The sequence below is a fragment of the Trachypithecus francoisi genome, unplaced genomic scaffold (genome assembly GCF_009764315.1).
Source record: "Trachypithecus francoisi isolate TF-2019V2 unplaced genomic scaffold, Tfra_2.0 Lachesis_group3, whole genome shotgun sequence".
In the NCBI taxonomy this organism is placed as follows: Eukaryota; Metazoa; Chordata; class Mammalia; order Primates; family Cercopithecidae; genus Trachypithecus; species Trachypithecus francoisi.
The window spans coordinates 157621094-157633155 of record NW_022681468.1 but is presented as its reverse complement, the minus strand read 5'-3'; the positions used below and the strand labels follow the sequence as shown (position 1 = coordinate 157633155).

Sequence of the window (12062 nt, the reverse complement as noted above, 5' to 3'; positions counted from 1 at the left end):
GTAGCTGGGGAGGCCTCACAATCATGGTGCAAGGCAAAGGAGGAGCAAAGGCACATCTTACCTGGCAGCAGGCAAGAAAGCTTGTGCAGGGGAACTCTCATTTATAAAACCATCAGATCCCATGAGACTTATTCACTACCATGAGAACAGTATGGGGGAAACCGCCCCCACGATTCAATTATCTCTACCTGGCCCCGTCCTTGACATGTGGAGATTATTACAATTCAAGGTGAGATTTGGATGGGGACACAGCCAAACCATATCATGGGCCATGTAATATTTGTCCTTTTGTGACTGGCTTATTTCACTTAGTATCACATCTTCAAGGTTCATTCATGTAGCATGTGTTGAAATTTCATTCTTTTTTAAGGCTGAATAATATTCCATTATATTAATGCATATATACTATTATTATAATAGTCAATGGAAGCTTTATTTCAAGCCACTGAAAAGGTGTGATTTCATTTACTTACTGGCCAAGACCCAGCTTTAGCAGGGATCATCTTTCCTAGACATATGATAAATAATGCAGGCTTAGGATTTTAAAGTAAAATCCTAGGATCATCTTTGAGTCCTTCTTTTCTCAATCAGTGTTTGTAAAGTCACTTATAAAGTCAGTTATATCCTCCACTAGTTAGGATACATTTCACTTTCTTCAAGGTAAAGAGTGCCTCTATTCCAGAGGCAAGATAAACATGTCTATGCTCCAATATGCAGATTGAGGGAGGGAAGATTTGGGGAAAAGTAGGAAAAATTTTGAAAAAGAAATCTAAAACCTAGTTTTAGGACAAAAATCAGAACAAGGGAAGGAGGAGAAAGACTAGAGAGAAAAACACAGGGCAAGCTGCTGTGACAGATTGTATTTTCCAAAGATGGTCTCACCAATATACATCCCATCTTACATGCTCTTACAATGTGGCATTGACATTCTTCCATCAAGAGGTAGAATCTAGTTCCCCACTTCCCCAGTCTGCACAGATGATTTATAAATAGCTTAATATGATGAAAGTGACCAGCTTCTGAGCTTTGGTCAGAAAGAACATGACATGTTTCACTTTGGACCACTCAAGACGGGGCCATGTGGAGAGGAACTGAGGCTTCCAGCTTAGAGCCAGCACCAACTTGCCAGCTGAGTCAGCTAACTGGAAAGTGCATCTACCAGTCCCACTCAAGCCATCCAGTTTTCAGATGATGACAGACTCATATTAATAATTTTTTTAGATGTTGACAGATATGTTGATAAACATGTTATGATGTTTAGATGACAGATATGTCAATAAACATATTGCTACAACCTTATGAGACACTCCAAGTGCGAACAGCACAGCTGAGCCCTTCTCAAACTCTTGATCAACAAAAGCCAAGATAAATGAGTAATACTGTTGCTTTAATGCACTAAATTTTGGGGTATTTTGTTATACAGCAATTAATAACTAATAAAGTTATTTTCTCCTACTACTTATCATTACACAATGATGGGCATGAAGCAAACATTACCTTCAGAAGATTTGGACTCAGTGGCATCTAATGTGCATGAAGGGCCAGTGGAGAACTTTAAAGTCTTTTATTTCCGTAATGACAATCACAGCAAGGTGAAAGTGGGCAGCTGATCTGGGGGAGAAGATTTAGCCTCAGGGATTAAAAACCCGTGCTATGGTTTGAATGTCCCTTCTAAAACTCATGTTCAAGTTTAATTGCCATTGTAACAGTATTAAGACATGGGACCTTTAAGAAGTGATGAGGCTATGAGGGCTCCATCTTCATGGGTGGGATCAATGCAGTTATGAAAAACGCTAGGGCCCCCCTTACCTCTGTGGCCTTTTGCCTTCTGCCCTGCGATGATGCAGCAAGAAGGTCCTTGCCAGATGCTGGTGCCATGATATTGGACTTCTCAGTCTCTAGAACTGTTGGACAACAGATTTCTGTTGATAAATTGCCCACTCTCAGGTATTCTGTTACAGGAACACAAAACATACTAAAACAGATGTTAGTTGGAGCATCAGCTTCATAGACTATTTAAAGACTAGGCAAAAATGTATACTCATTAACTAAGCAGGGGAGAATAAATCTTGGTTAGACCAGAAATGAGATTCTTCCTATGGTGTGCTGGTATTTTTTCCAAAGTCTTTATGACACCCAGGCCTCTACCCTCACATGGGTGTTGTAATCAGAACACAACCCTAACAATGTTTCTTAAAAATGTTAGCAGCCTTTGGATTCTTCTTTTCAAATAGTTCTGGAATATTTCTCCATGATAGAGTATTTTGAAAGAGAGAGCAGTCTAATTTGATGAATGAATCCATCAGTTGGAAGGGCTTTGGCCTTAGTGTCAAGAAACCTGGGTTCTAGTCTTGAAGTGTTCACCAACACTGTGATTTTTAGCAATTCCATTGAACTTCAGCAGTTTTACTGAGAGATTTTCTCCAATGTCCAAAGATTTTTTGCAGCTCATTGACTATGATTTAGAAGATTTTGTAGTGGTGAAATGTCTTCCCAGATAATTGTCTGTTCATTAAACATTGCTATACATAATAGGGTATAGTGCAGCAAATATCTAGAACTCTAGAGTGTATGGCATTCAGGAACACCAAAGAAATGTATTAATTAAAGAATACAATTACATTTGTATTTAAATAGAAGAGTGTTTTGCTTAAAGTGTTTTGGTTTTATGTTTATAAAATACCTGCATGCTTCATATTATTCCTTGAAAATAATGTGCACCTTGTGCTAAGATAATACATACAATCATGTTTCTATTCTGTTTCTCTAGTTTATTATTTTCAACCCATAGCTTGAAGTCACCAATCTCTCTGTGCCCTGTCCCTTGGGCAATTTATATTCAAGCAGTGTTGCTTTTGGGTAAGCCTAATGCCTGGCTGGTTTTGTCTGTTGGTTGTTGGCCTTGAATGCCTGGCCAAGTTGCCCACAGTTGAAAGGGTAGAAATGGGAGAAAAAAGGAAATACCAGTGATAGAATTCCTCAGACCCAGCTCTTGCAGCTCAGAAGTAACAGTGTACTTGAGTGGTAACACAAATTAGAAGTGACAGGTATTATCCACATTACAGTACTACTGGGAGATTGCTTTACCTGTCTCCTGAAAACAAATCTGCATTGCATACCAGATGGACATGAAACCAAGATTTATTAAAATACCCTTAGCATATTTACAATTGAAAGTCATGAATGCAATTCTCTGTAAATTCTGAAAAATATAATTCTATCTCTTAAAACAAATTAACAGAGGTATCAACAGATTAGGATAAATATAATCTATCACAGAGACAGAATTTTTTGACTAGACAATTGACATTTTTCTAATCAATATATATTATATACAAAAATACACTTGATATGGTGACCAAGTACTGTCAAGGAGGGAAAAAAAAAAAAAAATACATATATATATATAATACGCACACATATTTTTTATTATGTACAAATCAGTATTGGTTCCTTCACCCTTTCTTTTTAAAAATAAATACTTCATTTGGTTGCAAATGACATTTATAAATTCAACTCATGAGCATTTCTCAGCTTTGACAAAATTAAATATGCAAACAAATTAGAAATACATATTTTTAAAAACACAAAGGGAAAATACCTGAATCCAGTGAGCTTATTATGCTTACAAATATCCAAGAGCATGTAAGGTTTCATGTCTTTTAAAGGGCCTTCTCCTTTCCCCAACTGTCTTCATGACTGCCTAAAATCCTTTCAGATTATATCTACAGATTCGTCTAATACTTAACTAAACAGAAAAGCCAATGTTTTACCAGGTTAAATGGCTATTTAGGATATGCTTACACTTTAAGTGCTTTCAAGAGTGTAGCAGTTACTGTTCATCTGAAAATAACCAAGAAGTGTTAACATCCTGATTCAGAATAGGGGTAGATGTTTGAATCATGAGTAGTAGTAAGAACGGAGTGGCAATAAAAAGCCTTATGATTCAAAGTGTTTGCCTGCACAGAATTAAGTCAATTTGTCCAGCAGCACAGAGTTGCTTGAGATTCGAAAATTTGGCCTTCTGCATCATAGCTGGTGACCTGGTCTGATGTACAAATTTATCAAGAGAATGGCCTTAATTAAAGTAAAATCTATGAAAACTCGAGAAGGCCTAGAATAACAACCCCCCCGCCCCGCCACCCTACCCAACCTTCTTAAAATAAAGTAAAATAAAAAGAGACGTATTTTCCATCTCTTTTATGGATTTTCCTTTTTGCTTAAGTGATGAGGTGATGCTGACATTAACAAGAGGCAGTCACAGCAGTGTGTCTCACATGGGCTCCTTGGTGACAGCGGGGCTCCCTGTCCAAACGGCTGAGGAATGGAGCACAGGGTGTGAGGGGAGGGAGGAGGGGCCAAGGGAGATATTCAGTTGTCTATGATGCAGAGAGGTGAAAAAATCTGGGTCTGGAAGAAAGTGTAAAGGAAGAAAAAAATAGCCATGGAATATGAAGGAAAAGGAAGCTGAAACAGAAGTATGGAAAGGAGAAAGTGAAACAAAGCTAGAAGTCAAAATGACTTTTGAACAGGCATGGAGTAAACAGGGTCTATGGACAAGCAGCCCCATGGATCTGAAATTGTTGGAGCTGTTAAACTAAGTACAGACCAGTTTCACTGGGGTACCTGCTTTCTCAGTACACTGTCTGGCACTGATCAACACAACATCATGGGCACTCACATTTGCCTAATAGACATGCCTTGAACTTCCACAAAAAGCTGTCCATGATACAACCATGGCAAAAAATCACCAGCTCCCTAACAACATAATCTATCAGCAAAACATTGCATTAGCTTCGTTCAAATGTTTCTCCTCCATGCATGCATCCTTTTTTTCTTGCTCTTCCCATTGCTTGCAACCTCACAAGGCCCCAGCTATATGAAGACATATAACTGCATGGATCAGATACACTTTAGAAAGCTGCATCCAGGGTCCAGGGTATCGCTAAGAAAACTAAACTCTAAAGTACTTGAAATAATTTACATTTCTGCTAGGTCTGATACATACTAGGATGCTGACTGCCGTCACTTAGGTTCGAGGCGTGCAGGCCAGTGCGTATTTTCCAGGCCAAAGCGCAATCTCCTAAATTAAAGTCCAAGGCCACCCTGCTTGCCATGCTAGTCTAAACGAAAATTCAATGAAAGAAAAAGACTGTGATAAATCAACGTTTTCTCTAAAGATTCTTAAAGATTAAAAATTATCCAATTTCTAATTTTAAAAGTTTCTGCCTTTTTAGAAGTATTTTAGATTAGTTCCTTAAAGGGAAATTCTTTTTATTAATACATACACTCTTTGAAGATTAGACATCTAGCTGACAGTATGCCTCGGGAAATTATAGAATTGCAGAATTATAAAATTAGTAGTTTTGTTGTAGACCTATCCCTTGGGTAGGTCCCTAACAGCTATTTGTGTCATTGTGAGCAAACAGGAGAATTGTTACTATGCGTTCCCTCTCGCTCATGGATTTTTCAATAGAAATGGAAGCCTTTCAAAGATTATGCAGAAAACAATCTCAGTGGGGCTGAGTTACCTTCTTTATGCCTTGTGGCCCGATGTACGAAGAAGTAAGATTTTACCTACAGACAAGTTAGCCTGAAGAGAGAAAAAAGGAGGAGATAGTTGTAACTCACAAAAACATCTAAAGTGTAAAGATTTCAAATGTCCTTTTAGTCCCTTACTGGGAAGAGCAGTATAATTTTTGTATGCTATAAACTCCTTTTTATACATCTCCTATAAAGAAATCTGGAATTAAAAATCCCATGCTAAGAGCTTCCAGGTTCATCCCTGAACACTTAACCATCCTTGTCATGAGGAGGTAGACAGTCATTCCCTGAATAGCCAGTGGTCTATGGGACTAACCTTTCATTTTGGGAAGACAGATCTGGAAAGCGAACCCAGTTGAACCGTCAAAAATACAGTAGTTTCATGACAGGAAAGTGGAAGAAAGTCCCTGAAGAGAACAATAAAGGAAAGTAGGTACATGTTTGCCAAGGACGTTAACAGACCATTGCTAATGTGTGCCTGAAAACATCTGATTTCCTTCTTGACATACTAAGATTATAATGCATTGGCAGCTCATAATATATACATGGAGAGAAATATTCATATTCATTTAAGACATTCTCATAGTTTCAAAGGTAGAGAGCCCCTCAGTGTCTACACAGGTAGAATTTAGGAAGATGTTCAGCCTATGTGATAGCTATAGTGTGGCAGAGGTTAATTCATGCCAAATTCTTTGGATGTGATTTGCTGCCTGAAACTAGGGTCTCCTTTGCATTTTGCTGGCCCAATGTTACCAAGTTTCACGCAAAGCTTGGAAAAATGGCCCGCAAGTATAGTTGGATCAGCCTTTAGAAAAGGAGACAGACTAGAGATTCTCAGTATATTTAAGAGAAGATTTAAAAATAGATAATTACATCAGGTTAGAGGGAATGTAGAAAAATAAATTGACGGCTGTATCTACCACCTTCATATAAAAATGGAGTAAAAGTCACTCTTCCCCAGATCAAGAACTTCAGAGATGTAGTACAGAATAAAGTCTGGAGTTCACGTGGGCTGTTGACTGAAGGAAACCAACCTATCAGAGAAGAGAAGGGTAAGAGAGAACAGGTCTTCTATGCCCCTGGTTATCACCAGAGTAGTGAGGAGAAGGGCTGGAGATAGAGGAGGAAATGAGTTCCGTAAGTTCCACCAGACAGCAGACCTACTGAATGAGGCTTAATTTGCTTCCCTCATCTCTCCATTGGTAGAAATTGCACAGTGGCTTGAGACAGAGTTAGCTAGCTGCCATTTTAAGTATCTTCATATTTCCAAGTAAGTTGTTAAATACACAAGTTTCCCAAATGTGAACTTTATATCACAGTATTGGTTAAGAGTCTTGGAACAAATAAGGATACAGAATTGGCTTCAAACTGGACATGTTAAAACTCATCACTTCCCAACAAAGCACTGATCTGGAAGAGTTTGGTAGAGTGCCTGTTCCTTGGGAAGGGAGATGAAGAACTGTGAAACCAAAATGCAGTGTCTCTAATAAGGTGTCAACAGAGGACGGGTGTGCAGAAACGACACAAAACGGGCTTCCCAGTCACACACAAGCTGTGTAACTGAGCCTGGTTATGCCTGGATGCAATCGCTAATGGAGATATGAGTATCATTATGTAAGTCTAAAGAAGACAGATCTGCTGAGTTGACTATTCGAAGGTGTTTTCTTTAAGCCACTTCTGTACTAATAACACTTTCCAGGCAGCTAGATTCTCTCTACAGCTGAAAAATGGAAATATATGCAACAAGTTATTTGCATTCTGGAAAGGCTAAAAATGATCCACTCTTTTCAAATCCTATCAGCTTAGCCACACAGACTGGTTTCATCTGTGTTGCAGATTTCTTTATGAAGACAAAGTAGCAGACATGAATGAAAGTTCATTTCTTTATTCTCTCCACTCTCTTCAGTTGTAGGGTACCTAAAGATAAAATAACTAATGCAAAAAAATTTCTGAAAAGTGGAAGCTTTTTCTTTCCTCTCCACCTTTTGGCTACTTTTATTAGAACAGACAGGATAAAAGAAAAATGAAGCTCAAATATAACTGATGTTTCTTGTTAGCAATTTAAAAAGACAATTTAAACTACTTTATAAAATCAGATATTTAATATTTGGACTAGATATGGGGGGAAGCTATATATGTTTGGACTTCTTCCTTCTCATCATATCAAGCTTCAAATTGATTTTATCTTTGTTGTTTTTGTGGGTGGAGGTGAGTACTATAATATCGACCAAATTTATATGTCAGGGAGTGAAGAGGTTCCCCCATCAATGTTACAGCCTGGTTCCCGGAAAAAGAGCCTGCAAGCGTGCATTGCAAAGTCCCCTTCACACACTGACTTGGTGCAGTCTGCTGTGCTGTTGCATGCAATGATCTGCATCAATGATACTGGCCAAGGGAGAAGCAGAAATAGAAATGAGGACATATAACTTTCAAGAAAGGAAGAATATCATTCAAATGAAAATTTCTCTGTTGCAGACAGCATAATGTAAAGAGAATGTGCAATCCCAGGCCAATAGGCAAATCTTCACCCAAAATACACGTATTTCTTCTGCTACATCTCACTGTGTCCCTTAGAAAAACCATACCCATGACTTATCTTACTGGAGGTGTTAATACTACCAACATGTTTTATTCCTTCCTTCAGTTTTTTCCAGTTTCTTTACCAGCAGTATCTGAACTTTTCACTTAAGAAACACCATTCTTTATGGTGCTTATGAAAACAGGAGGTGCCTGAAGGAGGCTGAGAAGAGGTTTGCAGCTTCTGCTGTCCTTGATAGGGGAGAGGAGGGGAGACCGCATGCCATCTGATAATCCATTCCTCAACCATCCTGGCAATTTGTTTTGGCTAGAACATTTAAAGGTGTAATAGCACCACTGGGTTTCCTTATTCCACTTCTCAGATTTCAGATAATCTTTCTCCGTAATTCCTGAGTAAGTTGCAGTGAGTGTGCAGAAAGACACCATCATCAACATAGGATTCAAAAGGAAACTGTTCGGCAGTAGGGCCATCACCTATGACCTCTGGGCCCCCCACTGTCATCATAAACATTCACTTCTGCTTGGCCACACTTTTTCTTGCTTCTTTTTCCCCAATAAGCTGCCCCTTCTTGAAGTGAAAGCCACACAGTACACCTCCTAACTTGGTTTTGGATACTTCATGGGCCTGATGCTTTTTACCTAACTCATCTGTAGTGTGACTTATGATATACTTTGTGTAATTTATGTGACTTAGGATATTGCATGCTCTGATGCTTGTCGATTGCTCATGCAAGAATCTGAACTACTGTCAAACTATGTCCTCATATTTAATTAATTTTGTCTAGGAGGAGACAAAGTTGTTTGTAAGTTAAGGGTTCTTAGAGTTACTAGTAAGTCAGGTGTGAGTGTCTGGTTAGACACAGCTAGCAACACTGGTTACTCTCCTTTCTAGTTCAGGGAGGGCTATGCCTAGGAACAGCCACTTAAAGCCTGCTGGCTGGATGTGCTCAAGCTGCCGAATGGCATACCGATCACCTCCTCTCCAGGAAGTTCAGACTCTCCTGCCGCCCTAAATACAAGCTCAACAGCATTTTAGAGGATAATTTTCAAGGCCTCCAGATTATTCTAGATGAACTTCCTTGAACAAACTGTCGTTGACCTTTACTGAGCATCAATTTGAGTTAAAAATGAAGGCTGTGTCAGCAGTGTGGTGCATTGGTGGACCTGGGAGGGGGTATCCCAGATACATGACGCAGGGTTCAGAACAGGTGAGAATAATGAAGGTTCTGCTATGGTGTCTTAAAACACCAACATAATACATTGACTAGTGTGACAAAACCACTAGGTTTCCCCAACCGAGGCAGGCAAACCTTGCTTTGTAGAAATAGGTATTTTACTGCAAAGTTTTAGTCTGTTCACTAGGATGAAATCCAAAGTGGGCTGCATTGGTCTAACTCTCAAATTAAGCGTTCTCACTCATTCTTCTTCAGCACTGGTTCCTGGCAGGGTTACGTGGCCACAGTGGCAGCCCTGCTTACCTTCACTGATTTCTCATGAGCATCCTATTTAGAGACCAAAGTGGACAGCAGTGACTCCACTGAAAATCTCCTGCTGCTCTCACCATCAAGCCTACAAGGACTTAGACGTCTGCTGGCCCCAGAGAACTCAGAGTTGATTTCTATGGCATGGCTAAAACTGGCACTTTTCCTGTGCATGATAACACTAGAAGGAGCATAGGCTGGCTGTAAGTGGAATTAGTTTTTAATTGATCAGTTCTTTTGGTTGTCTTCAGAGTTAAGTGAAAACGAAGAGAAACTACGAAAGCAGCAGAAAAAGCTTCTTGCTCACAAGCAACTTCAAGCCTTTTTTTTAGTCATGCATGTTCCTTCTCAGCTTTTCTATTTTGCTTGATTCATTCCTTCATTTTGAATTGTAAAAATCCAACCGTGTTACCATATTCCTTTCAGTTGCACCAGTAGAAGAGGCGGTTAGCACCTGCATGAATATGGCTTCTGTGACTTGATTTGATCCTGACCACAGTCTTCATTCCCGAAGCTGACATTAGATTAGGATATGGTGCTGTTTTCATTACTGGATCTATAATAGAAGCATTCCTGAGGGGCTGCTGGCAGGCAGGCATATCCTGGGAAGATGCTCAGGCACCCGGCAAGTCCAAGGGTTCTGGAAAGATGCTGGGGCAAGGGGCAGGTCACATGTGATGGCTGGATTGGGAAGAAATTTAAGATTCCTGCTCATCTCTGGACTGTCCTCCACCAACTGGAGGAGAACACTCAGCCTCTCTTTCTTCAAGGCCTAAAGAGTCTTTGAACATATTCTCAATTCATCTCCAGTCCTCTTTCTTCACCCCTCACGAGATAAACTCAGAGAGGTGGCTTAAGGACAAAAGTGTCAGAGAGGTCCAAGGTGGTTTCCTTATGTGACTCAAGAGTCAAGGTCAGAAAAAGCTGCCTATGAATAATACTCCACCTGAAGATTTCTATTAATGTAATTACCTTCTTTTCATTTTCATGTAAGGAACCTTTTTTCTGCCCTTTTTTTTTGGACATTAAAGAGTCCTGCTTCACCCTACTTCACATGCCTATCAGCCAAGGTCATGAACGGAGGCTGTGAGTTGCATTTGCTCTCCTGTCTGGAAACTGCCTCCTGGGTACGGTCGGGCAGTGGGTGCAGCTGCAAAGTCACAGGACATGACGTAGAACTCAGCTGCATGTCAACACATTGCCCATCATGAACGGTCCAAAATGTGAAAGGTGCTCTGCTGCTGGGTCTCTTGTCCAAGCAGGTTCTCTGACCCCAAGGTTATGCTTGCTCAGGTATTACAGTTTCTCCAGGGAGCTGGGATGCAGAATCTCTGCTGGCCCAGAAAACCACTAAGGACGGATGTAAAAACAAGAATGGGCCTCACTCAATAACTGACGTCAACTCCTTGCATGGTAACTTGTTCTCCGGGATGAAGTTTATGGCTATATGTCTCCCTCTCTCCACCCAGGCACGATTCTGGTTTTTCTCTTTTTCATTACGTAAACCATAACAACAACAAATCGTTTTTCTAGTCTGGAAAATACGTGTTCTTGGACCTCTTCAAAAATAGTTTTGGTGAGTTGCAACATTGGAGAGAAAGATGCTGCAGGATTTTGCTGCAACAGGATGAAAACTAAGACCAATAATCAAAACAGCAGTGTGTAACGACAAAGACTTTGAACTCTCCCAAGGCAACTGTCCTCAATGATCCTTTCTCTCCTCTGTGACAATGTGCCATGTATCAAGCTTTGGTTATAAAGCTGGAAATCTCAGCTTTTAAAAAAATTTTGGAAAAATTGTGGTACTTCTTCTGGTCTTACAACAGAGTGGACTTTGGGCTTCGACAAGAAACAGTCATCAAATATTTCTGCAATGTTCCCTTACAATAGTTTTCCATTGTTCCTCTGGCTGAAAGAGGGACTTCTTAAAGAAGGCATGGGGCACTCTCTGCAGATGACCTCAGAAAGAGCTGAGCAAAACAAACATTTAGTGACACATCTTTCAAGAACGTCCTGCAACCCTGTGGTCACAAAGAGTATGCGTGCAAGGTTGGTCCTCCATCTCCAGCGCCATCATTTCCAAGTGTCTTCCTCTTAGTTGGTGGTCACACTGGCTTCCTTCTGACGCAGTCTTTCCTTCTGTTAAGGAAAAAAACCGAACATATCATTTCTTTCATCTTTCGCAAGTTTTGATACATTTCTCAAATTCTGGTCTAGAATGCTGAGTTTCCGGAATTGTGCCAAATGGCCTAGAAATGAGAGTACCTCTACTGCTCTTTCCCTAAGCTCTTAGTTATCTGCCCGTCCCTACCTATCACCCTTACTCCCCAGAAAACAAACAAACAAGAAATCAATAACCAGCCATCTACCAACTACATCCATCTAAAACACGGGCCTTTACCGTGCCGGGGTGGTCTTTTCTGTTCTCTTCTTTTGTGACAAAGACCCTAACTTTGTAGTATTACCCAAGGACCCCTTCCGTCCCCACCTTTGGCCCAC

At 40.1% G+C, this 12062-nt stretch overlaps 1 protein-coding gene across 2 annotated transcripts in view; it reads right to left on the bottom strand.

Moving 5' to 3' along the window:
- Positions 1 to 3125: 3125 nt before the first annotated feature.
- Positions 3126 to 12062, bottom strand: part of FMN1 (formin 1) — a 425302-nt gene continuing 416365 nt past the window's right edge. For both annotated transcript variants that reach the window (XM_033190690.1, XM_033190691.1), the window contains one exon: positions 3126 to 11702. In XM_033190690.1, coding sequence (XP_033046581.1) covers positions 11658 to 11702 — 45 coding nt within the window. In that variant the 3' untranslated portion in view covers positions 3126 to 11657. The remainder of the gene's footprint in view (positions 11703 to 12062) is intronic.